General features: G+C 63.9%; 1 protein-coding gene across 7 annotated transcripts; it reads left to right on the plus strand.

Annotated features, from left to right (window-relative positions):
• The first annotated feature begins 332 nt into the window (after nucleotides 1-332).
• SSTR2 (somatostatin receptor 2) lies at nucleotides 333-10,141 on the plus strand. Of its 7 annotated transcripts, none has more exons than XM_083805059.1 (3): nucleotides 333-488; nucleotides 3,923-6,628; nucleotides 8,585-10,141. In XM_083805059.1, the coding sequence occupies exon 2, from the start codon at nucleotides 3,998-4,000 to the stop codon at nucleotides 5,111-5,113; it is 1,116 nt and encodes a 371-aa protein (XP_083661185.1). In that variant the 5' UTR covers nucleotides 333-488; nucleotides 3,923-3,997; the 3' UTR covers nucleotides 5,114-6,628; nucleotides 8,585-10,141. The 7 variants fall into 7 exon arrangements, with proteins under 7 accessions (XP_083661185.1, XP_083661186.1, XP_083661187.1 ...); XM_083805060.1 differs by lacking the exon at nucleotides 333-488 and adding an exon at nucleotides 611-1,137; XM_083805061.1 differs by lacking the exon at nucleotides 333-488 and adding an exon at nucleotides 611-1,067.
• The last annotated feature ends 1,173 nt before the right edge of the window (nucleotides 10,142-11,314 follow it).

Below are 11,314 nucleotides of genomic sequence, written 5' to 3' on the forward strand. Positions count from 1 at the left end.
ACAGGAGAGACCCACAGGAGGGCTCTGGGCGGGGGCACGCCAACTGCTGGCACCGCGGCTGCCTCCCATCCCAGCGGCCCGGCACAGCCTCTGCCCCCCTGCCCCGTGCCCCGGGGGGGGGTCCCGCTGCCCTCCCTGCGGATCGGGGCGAGAGGTCGCTTCGCCCTCTCCCTCCGTTGGCAACCGAAGCCCCGGCGCCTTTCCACGCTCGTTTCCAGGACAGGGGTCGAGAGCGCTGGGTTTTTTTATGGGAGCCTCGCAGAACAGCTGGGAACGGATGGCAGGAGGCTCGGGGGGGCTTTAAAAGCCGCTTTGCGGTCGCGTAATCCCCGTGGCCCTCTCCCATGGCATTCGGGGTGGTGCGGGAAGGGGCTGTGTGTCCCTCCCAAACCCACCCCTGCCAGTAAATGGCTTTTCAGCAGAGTGGAGGCTTCCCAAACTGAAGGACAAAGAGGAGTTTATCTGCCAGCACCGAACCAGCTGCTGGGGTAAGGCAGCGTCTCTCCAAACCGGGGACCACCCAGAGGTACAGATCAGACCCTACGCGAGGCTAAAACTCGGTGCTAAATCTAGGCAGATTCAAAAAAAAAAAAAAAATACCTTCAGCAGACCCGAGCACAGCTTCCTGATTCAGTTAGCTGCTGCCGCACTCCTCGATAGACAGATACCAGCTCCGAGCAGCTCCTCGGTGCAGACTGGCCCTTCACTTCATTAGTTGGTGGGGTTTGGTTTTTGTTTTGCCTTTTTTTTTTTTTTCTTAATGATCGGGTCTGGTTTTAGCCGAGTGGGCTGGCTGGCTTAATTCACACAGCTGCCCGGCTCCTGCCTCCAGCACCAGAGCAGAGGGGCTGGGCAGCAGAGAGGAGCCGCGGAGACATAGGGCAGGGGTGCTGAGGCCGTGGTGCTCGGAGGGACCCCCAGGACAGCCACGCTCGGGGGCAGCCCCAGAATTTCCCCCCTCGCTCAGCCCCAGCCTCCCAGCCCTCCCACCTGCCGGGCAGGAGGGATCAGGAGCATCAGGAGGCTGACGCTCGGTGATGCTCAGCACCACGACGGGACGGCACGAGGTGAGGGCAGTGGGGACAACCCTCCTGGAGCGCCCTGCCTTCCGAACAGCAGACCTGGAGCTGGGAGGAGGTGGGGAGAAATGGGGGGGGGGGGGGGAAGCGCTCCGGGCTCTGGGAGAAACGCTGCAAGGCCAGGCGTGAGCGTGCGGGGCGGTGGGGCTGCGGCACGACCCGCCGCCGGCAAGGATCTGCTGAGGGACCCCGGGGACAGACGTGGCAACATCACCCATGCGGGGGAGAAATTCAAGGAGGCAGCGCTGGAAAAACAGGCGCAGTGGAGGCCGCGGTGTACGGAAACCCTGCAGCTCTGCCGGGGAAGGGCACGGACAGGACATCCCTCCCGGGCACGCAAACCGGCGGGGAGAAAACAACTGTGAAAAGGTCACGAGGCATCAAAGCCCGCTCCTGTGCCACGCCGGGGCTCTGCACTCCCTGCTCCCGGGTGCCGGGGAACATCTCTGCTCTGCCTCCACCTCTCCTGGGGAAGAGCACGGCTGGGGGCACGCACGGGCACTCATCGGGGGGCAGCGGGGGGCTGGCAACCCCCAGGGAGCTGCCCTCGGTGACACAACGGGACCCCAAACCCCAGAGGGCAGCACCCCACGGAGACCCCGCCACCCATCGCCCCCGCCGGGCCGTCCTCTCCACGTCCTCTTTCCTTACATGCTTTCACTGGGACATGAATTTCCACATTATTTATTCTAGTGGAAGCTTTTTTCCAGCCTCCGAAAGATTTATGAGGCTGATAATGATTCTGGCTCTTGCTCCAAGACCCCGTGTCTTCAGATCCACCTTTGGAAGTGGATGGCTAAGTGCAAATGAGAACCTCCCAGCCCTTCGTGCTGCAATCAGCAGCCTTGCTCCTGGCTCTTTGTTTCAAGTCACTCTTAATTTCCTGCTTTCTATTTTCTCTTTGATAAATGATGGAAAGATGGGGGGGGGGGGGGGGGGGGAAGGGATCGCTATTATTTAATTGCTTTCAAATCTCAAACAAACCAGAGCAGGGGTTATCTCACCCCGAGCTCTCTTGTCGGCCTTCCTCCTCCAGCCGTCGTTACCGGGTAACTGCAGTGGGACAGGCTGTGGCAGTCACCACCTGTGTTGCACGAGTCCCACCTTCCGTGCGGAGCCCCCAGAGCTGTGGCCGATCCTTGCCTCCAGCTGCCCACCTCTCCCAGGACCTGCCTTCCCTTCCCTTCGGCCGCAAGGTGTAAAATCCTGGGGCAGAGACCCTCCTGGCACCCCGAGAAACACGGGGACTTCGCGCACCTCTTGGCGCAGCGAGCTCCAGCGAGGTGACAGCGTGGCCGTCACCCTGCCCCGTCCCTTCCTCCTGGTGTCCCCGGAGAGGCCAGAAGGCGCCGAGCCCTCTGCACCGCCACCAGACCCAAACGTTGGGAACCTTTGGGCACCCTTCAGCACGCCAGCAGCGATCAGCGGAGCAAAGCCCAGCACGGCCCGGCGGGAGGTACTCTAGGAGGGGGCTGCAGCACCCAGAAAGCTGCGGTGGCATCGTGGTGCTGGTAGGGCAGGGTGGGTGCAGCAGGGTGGGTGCAGCATGGGTTGGCAGCACCGGGCAGCACCGAGCAGCACCGGGCATCATCAAGCAGCACCGGGCAGCACCGAGAAGCGTGGGCAGGGAGAGCAGCACCGGGCAGCACCGAGAAGCGTGGGCAGGGAGAACAGCACCGGGTAGCACCAAACAGCACCGGGCAGCACCGAGCATCATCGAGCATCACCAGGCAGCACCGAGGAGCACCGGGCAGCACCGAGAAGCGTGGGCAGGGAGAGCAGCACCGGGCAGCACCGAGAAGCGTGGGCAGGGAGAACAGCACCGGGTAGCACCAAACAGCACCGGGCAGCACCGAGCATCATCGAGCATCACCAGGCAGCACCGAGGAGCACCGGGCAGCACCGAGAAGCGTGGGCAGGGAGAGCAGCACCGGGCAGCACCGAGCATAACCGGACATCATCGAGCAGCACCGGGCAGCACCGAGGAGCACCGGGCATCATCGAGCATCACCGGGCAGCACCGGGCAGCACCGAGCAGCACCGGGCAGGGCTGTCCCCGCCCCGGCCCCACGGAGCCGCCCCACGCGGGGCGGGGCGCAGCCGGTGCGCTGGGTCCGGCGGCGGAGCCGCGCCGGGAAAGGCTGCGCGGAGCCGAGCGGTGCGGAGCGGAGCCCAGCGGGGCGCGGTGCGGAGCTGCGGGCGCTGCCGGCGCCTCCCCGGTGCCCGCCGGGCCGGGGCAGGGCTGCGGGGAGCAGGTGAGCGGAGCGGGGCCAGCCCCCCCCCCCCCCCCGGGTGCCCCCTGCACGGTACCGGGAAGGCGGCCGCCCCCCGGCTCAGCGCCCCAAGGCTCAGCACCCCCCTCGGGCTCAGCACCAGCGGCGGGGAGCCGGCGGGCGATGCGCGGTGCCGCGGCTGGGAGCGGAGGGAGCGCGGTGCGGGGCTGGGGCATCCCCGCACCCCGAGCGCAGCCTCCTCGGGGGCTGCCGGGGCTCGGCTTCCCCCTCCCCGGGTTGCGGCGGGGCTGGATCCTCCTCGGCTCCTGCCCAAGGGGAAGGTTTTTCCCTCCCCCCCCCCCCCCCGCATTGGGCATCAGCCCCACGCCCCCGGGGCGCAGCAGCCGCATTTTGGGGGTCCCGAGGAGTGCGGAGCCGCTGGGGTCAGGAGGAGCCGCGGTGTGCCCCGGGCAGACCCCTCGGTGCCGCACGGCTCCGGGGGGAGGAGAGGTGGGGGAGCCGGGCTGGGGAAACCTGCTCCGGGGAGCGTCTCTCCCTCAGAGCTCGGCAGCGGGATGGGCACATCCTCCCCAGGAATCCCTTCATTTCCACTTATTCCCTCATTTCTAGAATCTTCTCCTTAATCCCCAAAGGGAGGGGAGATGACATCTCGGCTCCTCTGAACCACCTGTGACCGGCAGAGCCATGGATCTGGAATTCGAGCTGCCCAACGCCACCGCCTTCTGGTTCTCCCCGGCTTCCCCGTTCGACAACTTCTCGGTGGAGGCGCCCACCAACGCGTCGCAGAACGCCACCGGCCAGCACTTCGACCTAACCAGCAACGCCATCCTCACCTTCATCTACTTCGTGGTCTGCATCGTCGGGCTGTGCGGCAACACGCTGGTGATATACGTCATCCTCCGCTACGCCAAGATGAAGACCATCACCAACATCTACATCCTGAACCTGGCCATCGCGGACGAGCTCTTCATGCTCGGGCTGCCCTTCCTGGCCATGCAGGTCGCCCTGGTGCACTGGCCCTTTGGCAAAGCCATCTGCAGGGTGGTCATGACGGTGGACGGGATCAACCAGTTCACCAGTATCTTCTGCTTGACGGTTATGAGCGTCGACCGGTACCTGGCTGTTGTCCATCCCATTAAATCTGCCAAGTGGAGGCGGCCCAGGACAGCCAAAATGATCAACGTGGCCGTCTGGGGTGTCTCCCTGCTGGTGATCATGCCCATCATGATTTATGCCGGGGTGCAGCATAACCACGGCAGGAGCAGCTGCACCATCATCTGGCCGGGGGAGTCGGGCGCGTGGTACACGGGCTTCATCATCTACGCCTTCATCCTGGGCTTCCTGGTGCCTCTCACCATCATCTGCCTTTGCTACTTGTTCATCATTATCAAAGTCAAGTCCTCAGGCATCAGAGTGGGCTCCTCCAAGAGGAAAAAGTCCGAGAAGAAAGTCACCAGGATGGTCTCCATTGTGGTCGCTGTCTTCATCTTCTGCTGGCTCCCCTTCTACATCTTCAACGTCTCCTCCGTCTCCGTCCTGATCGTGCCCACGCCCGTCCTCAAGGGCATGTTCGACTTCGTCGTGGTCCTCAGCTATGCCAACAGCTGCGCCAACCCCATCCTTTACGCCTTCTTGTCCGACAACTTCAAGAAGAGCTTTCAGAACGTCCTCTGCCTGGTGAAGGTCGGCGGCATGGACGACGCGGACCGGAGCGACAGCAAGCAGGACAAGTCCAGGCTCAACGAGACCACGGAAACCCAAAGGACCCTGCTCAACGGTGACCTGCAGACGAGCATCTGAGGGGTCGGCGGCGTTGTCCTCCGCTCGCTCTCCTCTCCCCACTTGCTCCCAGCTGCAGCGGGGCAGCGGCACGCAGGGAGTCAGGGGATGGCAGCGCGCACGCCGGAGGGCCGGGTGTCCTCAGCTGGGCTGGCTCCCGAGCTGCTGGCGGGCTGGCTTGTTGGCGCTGGGAAGGATACGGTTCCGAGGAGCTGCCTCGCCAGGAGCACAAAGACAACTTGTAGAAAATCCCCACGTGGCAGTGCGCATTTAAACACCAAAGTGCCACCGTGGGCCGCAGCCATCGCAGGGGCAGCGCCGCTGGCTCCTCTGGCGTTACCCTCGGGGCTGAAGCCAGCTCTGGGTGCTCTGCCCCAGAATGGGTGCTTGCACGTGGACAGACACCGTGGAGCCTGGCCGGGCTGGGCCCTGCATGCACCGGGGGCGACCCAAGGAGGTGCCACCGCCTGTGCCACCGTGTGGATGCGCTGAGAGCCGGCAGGAGCTCCCTGGGCGTGTTCCGCTCCTGCAGTCCCCGAGGAGACGAGGACGTTTGGGGTTGTGCTTTGCCCGGCTTATAACTCGCTCAACCACGTTCCCCCGAAGCCTCCCTACTGCTGTTTGACTGCGTCCTTTGCAGAAGGGGTCCTGCCGCGGAGGAGGCACAGCAGGACGGAGGCGGCCGCCCCGAGGGACGCAGCCCTCTCCTGTGCCCCCCGCTGCAGGAGAGCCCCTGCCCTCCTGCCTGCCGTGACGTCACCTTCCCGCAGGTTTTCTCCTCGGATGGAGGATTTCCCCCTTTTCCCTCCTGTAGCCGCTGCCCCTCCTGCCGCCCAGATCCGTTCGCATCAGCCTCTGGCTGCGCCACCGGCCCGAAACCGCCGCTGTCCCCGGCGAGCCCTGCTCAGGCTGGCTGGGCAGCCACGGCACGGTCTGGTAGGAAATCCTCGGCAGAACACCGGGGGGGTTGGAGTGCCCTGGTGCAGGCTGCTCTTCGTCCTGCTGCTGCTGCTGGCTTCCGTGGCTGGGTGAGACTCGGGGTGGTCTTGCCGCTGCGGTGGCTCCGGGATCGTCCCCACGGCGAGCGAGCAGCACCCGGCGGCTGGGGGCTGGGGACACCGCCCCTGCTCCTCCCAGGCACATCACGAAGGAGGAGGGGGTGACGGAGAAGACGGGCGACGGCAGCAGGTCAGGGGACGCTGGGGGACTCGGCTCAGACCTTCATCCCAACCAAAGGGACCGGCAGAGCAAGCGACACGGAGCTGAAGGAGCCCCTGTGAAAGCCCTGGAGCAGAGTCCCCAGCCTGCCTGCCCCCCCCCGCGGGACGGCTGCGGCTGCTCCTGTCCCCGTGCCCCAGGGCTGACGGCGAGGCTGCGACCGCTGCGAGCCACCCACGTCGCTGCCGGGGTGCACGTCCCGCAGGTAACTGCACGGGGGGGGCAGCAGCTTCCCCAGGGGCTTCCAGCACAAAGCCGCGCGGAGGAGCAGGGCTGCGCGCATCCAGCCCCTCGTCCCTCTCCCACACCACGGCGCGGGTAAGGGGGGGGCCCTGGGGTGCGGGTGGGAGCGTGAGGGGGCGGTGGGTCTGGTCTGGATGCTTGGGGCAGAGCCAACCTCAGCCCACCACGTGTGCCCCCACGGCAGGGGGACCTGGGACCCAAAACGCTCCGGTCAGACACCAAAACAGCAATTAGAGCCCAGCCCCAGCGGCGCCCAGCGCCTGCTGAGTTTAGCTGCTCAGGAATGTCCTGGAGCAGTGGCTCTGCCCCTGCCCACGCCTGGGGTCAGCACAAAAACCCTGCAGAGCCCGAGCAGGAGGGAAGGTGCTGGGATACCGAGGTACCTGGGAACGCAGCGATTTAGATGGAAGGGACCGTCCAGTCCCGCACCCCCTCCCCTGCCCGTGGGACCCACGTGTCCCCGCACGAGCCCCCGCACTAGCAGGCGCTGAGCCTTCACCTCGCGCTACAAACGAGAAGGGCAGGGGGGCAGGGGGCAAGGAGGAGCATTCCCACCAGGCGCTGCCTGTTTTGGGGTGCCACCCTGCTCGGTGCACACCCCCAGGCCATGCTCCAGGACCGCCAGCTCCAAGTTTTCCTGTGGCTTTGCCCCAGCAGCGAGTCCCCCCCCTGCCCAGAGCATCACCCCCGTCCTGCTGGGCCACCCCACCGCTCCTCACCAGCCCCCAAAACCCCACGGGAGCTCCGTGCTGGGCTCGGTGCCTGCTCCCTGCCACATCCCCACAGACACCAGCCCCGGCGCAGCAGCAGAGGGACGCCCCACGGGGCACAAAGCAGCGCCTGGTCAGCATTTATTTGCTTTTAAAGCATTTATTTGCTTTTAACCCTTTACCTCCTGCCCCGAGGGACGCGTGGCCGAGCATGCAGAGGCGCTGCGTGGGCTCGGTGCTGAGCAGGCGCCGGCGCTGGGCTGCTGGCAGCCGCTCGCGTCCCTGCGATGGCTCCGTTAGGGCGTGTGGAAACCCACAGCGAGAGCCGGTGACGGCAGCACGCAGGCCGCCTGTGGATGCCGCAGGAATTAAAACGAGCAGCGTGTCATACTAAAAATACGGGATCGGGATCGCCGGGCCACGCGCAGCCGCTGTCAGGATGAGGCTTTAGTGCCAGAGCGGCGGCGACGCGTCCGCTGGGCTCGGGGTGATTGGTGTCTGGTGGGCGATGAAGGAGTTGGGTGCGTGGCAGGAGCGTGGGGCAGGCCAGGAGGCGGGGAGGGAGGGGGGTTAAAGCCCCTGGTGCTTGCAGCCCCCAGCACACGCCTGCAGCGCTGCTGGCAGCACCCTGGTCCTGCCCACGCAGCCCCTGCCACCAGCACCACGACCCACAGCAGGGCTCCTGGCCAGCAGGAGCCCCCCCATCTCCTCTGTGTGCTGCAAATACAGCAAGCACGGCTTCCTAGCGCAGGAGAGTCCTCGGGAGCCTTGGAAAGGACACGTGCCCCCAGGTGGGACGTGGAGAGGATGCTTTGTGCCCAGGTCAGCTCTGCCCTGGCGCACACACACCCCAGCGGCAGCTCAGAGCTGTGGGAACGGGGCTCGAGCTGCTGCTTGTGTCAGGTCTGCCCTGCACGAGGGGGCTGGGAGCTGAAATTCCCCACTTCCCTCCTTGGCACCCAGGGGCCCTCGTGGGATGGGGATAACGGGGCAGCGGGCGAGGAGCACGGGACACAGGGAGCTGCCGTGGGCTCCCCAAAGGCCACCCCAGGTGGGCTGCGTGGGGCAGAGCACAAGGAACCTCCTGGCCACTGCTGGGGCCCTGAGGCACCTCCCGGCCACTGCTGGGGCCCCAGGGCTCAAGCAGGGGAAAAGGCAGAGCAAAACAAGCCCGTCTTGGCAGGGAGAGCAGGAGAGGGAGCCACAGGCGCTGCCCAGCACTCGCAGTAAAAGCAGGTGAATAAAAGGTGCCGCTGGGCCGTCACCAGCTAATAAACAGCAGCACCACTGCTGCCGCGAGTAACAAAGTTTTCCTTCTCAGCCACTTGAATTTAGTGGGAACTTGACCTCATATCGGATCTGTTCAGAACAGCCTCGGCAGGGCTGCCAGCGGCGCAATGAGAAATCTCCCCCGGTTCGTTTCAGAGCAGAGAGGTTGATCCTGCGAGTGCCGGAGCAGCCCTGCTGCCCCTTCACGTGCAGACCGTCCCCAGGCAAGCGAGATTAATTACAGCTCCAGACTTTATCCCAAACTGGAGGTGATGGGAGTCCCCTGTAGTGCCTCTGTGTGTCCTGTGTCCTAGTGTCCTGTAGTGCACCCAGGGGACCAGGGCGCAAAGCCCGGTGCTGTGGCTGTGCTCAGCATCGGCCAGGGCCAAGGCGTGCTTGCTGGGACAGATCCTGGCTCCCAGCACCGTGATGGTCGGCTCTGCCCGGTGCTCACCAGCCAGCGCCTGCTCTGACAGGCAGGGAGAGGCTGCCTTCAGACCTGGAGCCTTCCTTCTGCATCGCTACAGCTCCTGACACCAGCACCAAAGCTGCCTTGGACTTCTTTGCTGGGAACACCGGCAGCACTTGCTCCCCAGACTTGTGCCGGAAAGATTCAGGGTTCAACGCAAGAGACGGTCCTTAGCCCCTGGGGCTGCGGGAGGGGGGCACTGGGGGTCCCCGCAGCGCTGATGGCCCCGGCACTGGGGCGCACGGCCTGAGAGACAGCTTGTGCTTTGCTCCCGAGGTTGTTTGAGCTCTTGCTGTGAACAAGCTGACTTCACACTGCTCAGGGGGAGCCTGCATCCTACCCCCTGACCGCACGCCCTGCCCCGGGCTGCGCACAGGGAGATCACCGGCAAGGCCAGAGCAAAGGGCGCAGCAGACCCCAACCGTGACCCACCCCCATCCCTAGGTCTGAAAAGCCAGCTGCTGCTTGTGGCCCTGAGACACCTCTGCCCTCCTCTGCCCGCCTGCGATCCCCAGCTCGTACCTCCTGCTGGATTTCACCCTGCTCCCTCCAGGACTGCAAAAAGCAAGAGCACGAGGACACGGCTCCAGCTGGGATCAGGGGAACCTGCCTCTGTCTGACCACAAGGAGACAAGGGATGCAAGGGCAAGGGATGCCTGGGCACCCAGCAGTCCCAGCCCACGCTGCGCGGTCGGGAGGGAAGGGACGGGTGACTGTACATATGTATATATACCAGACACGCCAGCAAAGGGTTTTGTTATCGCTGATGCCGTAGAGACACTCTGCACCCCTGTCCCGCTGTGCGTGCCACAATCAGCATTCAGGAGAGAATCGGACCGAGCCCTTTGGGGTTCCCTGGCTCCCCCGCGGGGCTGGCTGCAGAGGCAGAAGGGCCCACGGAAGCCGCTGCCGTGCTGGGAGGTGACACCAGCAGGAGAAGAGCTTCAGCCCTTGCTAAATGCGGAGCCCTTCCCTGCCAAGCTGGGGCTCCAGCGCCGGGGAGCGGTCCCCCCGCAGCGCCGCGCTGCCCACGTCCTGTACATACACCCCCCCGTATCTATATCCGTGCTCTGTGTGGTGTGCGTGGGTCTGGTGTAAGACATTGTGACTGGAACATGATGGAGAGCGTTTCTGCTTTAAGCCTTTCTCTTCCGAGCAATATGCTGTCTCTCAAAGCCTGGATGTGGAGCTGAGCCTTCGCGCTGCCAGTCTCACAGGGAAGGAAATGCTGAGGGGGGGTGGGAGGGAAGTAAAGGTTTTCCTACGGTTTCTGAATTTCTGTGCATGTGTCAGAGCTGGGCAGGAGCAGCGTAGGTATAGGGGGGCTTGGAATCCTCCCTGGAGGACCAAAGGCACCAGACCTGGAGTCTCACCGAGGGACGGTGCACATGCAATCCCCTCCAGCGGCCCCCCACACCCGTTACGCTCTAACACCCCCAGCAGGAGAGCTGGGTTTGCCCCAAAAGCTCAGGATCACGCCAGGTCAGCACAAACTCAGAGCACCCGAGGTACAGACATGTCTGTCTGTACCGAACACTAAACTCGATGTGCCAGCACCAAACACTAAACCCGATGGGTCACAGGTGAAGAATGACGACAAATAACCGCGAGGGCAGGGGGTGGCAGCAACTCGCTGCGAACAGCTGAAAGGCAGAAACTGGTCTTCAAGGTGGCAGCAGCCCTGTGCTGCTTCTGGAGAGATCAGAGAGCAAATCGCCACCACCAGAGATTTAATCTGCTGGAGAAAACAGCACTGGGAGGGGGGTGCGAACGCATTAGCGTGTGTGCTTGGAGACAAGGTGTATTACCAGGGAAACACAGATCTTTACTGCAGACGTATAGAAATTGGCTCCATGATAAACTGAAAAGTCCAACTCGCTGCAGCCAGCAGCGCTGACTGGCTGCACAAGCCAGCTTTGCTATCAACATTTTCCATGAAAATAACCCCCTTCAAAACAAGCATGATTTACACACACACCCCATTTGCAGCACAAACACGGTTTCACAGGATTTGGGTAAAAACTAAGCAGAACTATCTGCACCAACAGCCTCTCTGCCAAGACCATGCACTCGCACTCCAGGACACGAGCAGCACCCGTGCACTGGGTGCTCTTCTGACGAGCCCGGTGTGGGCAATCGGCACCGTGCTGCTGCCCTGCCCCTCGAGATCTGTTCCTTGCAGATAGCTGGGACAGGATTTTCCTCCATGGACAAGGATTTCTAAGAAAGCTCTTGCTGTGCCTTCTGCATTAGAGCTGACTGAGTCAGTGTTAGGCGCCAAATGTTGGCTGCAGGGGGCTTTTCTGGTCAGAT

This window comes from Anser anser (genome assembly GCF_964211835.1).
Source record: "Anser anser genome assembly, chromosome: 19".
In the NCBI taxonomy this organism is placed as follows: domain Eukaryota; kingdom Metazoa; phylum Chordata; class Aves; order Anseriformes; family Anatidae; genus Anser; species Anser anser.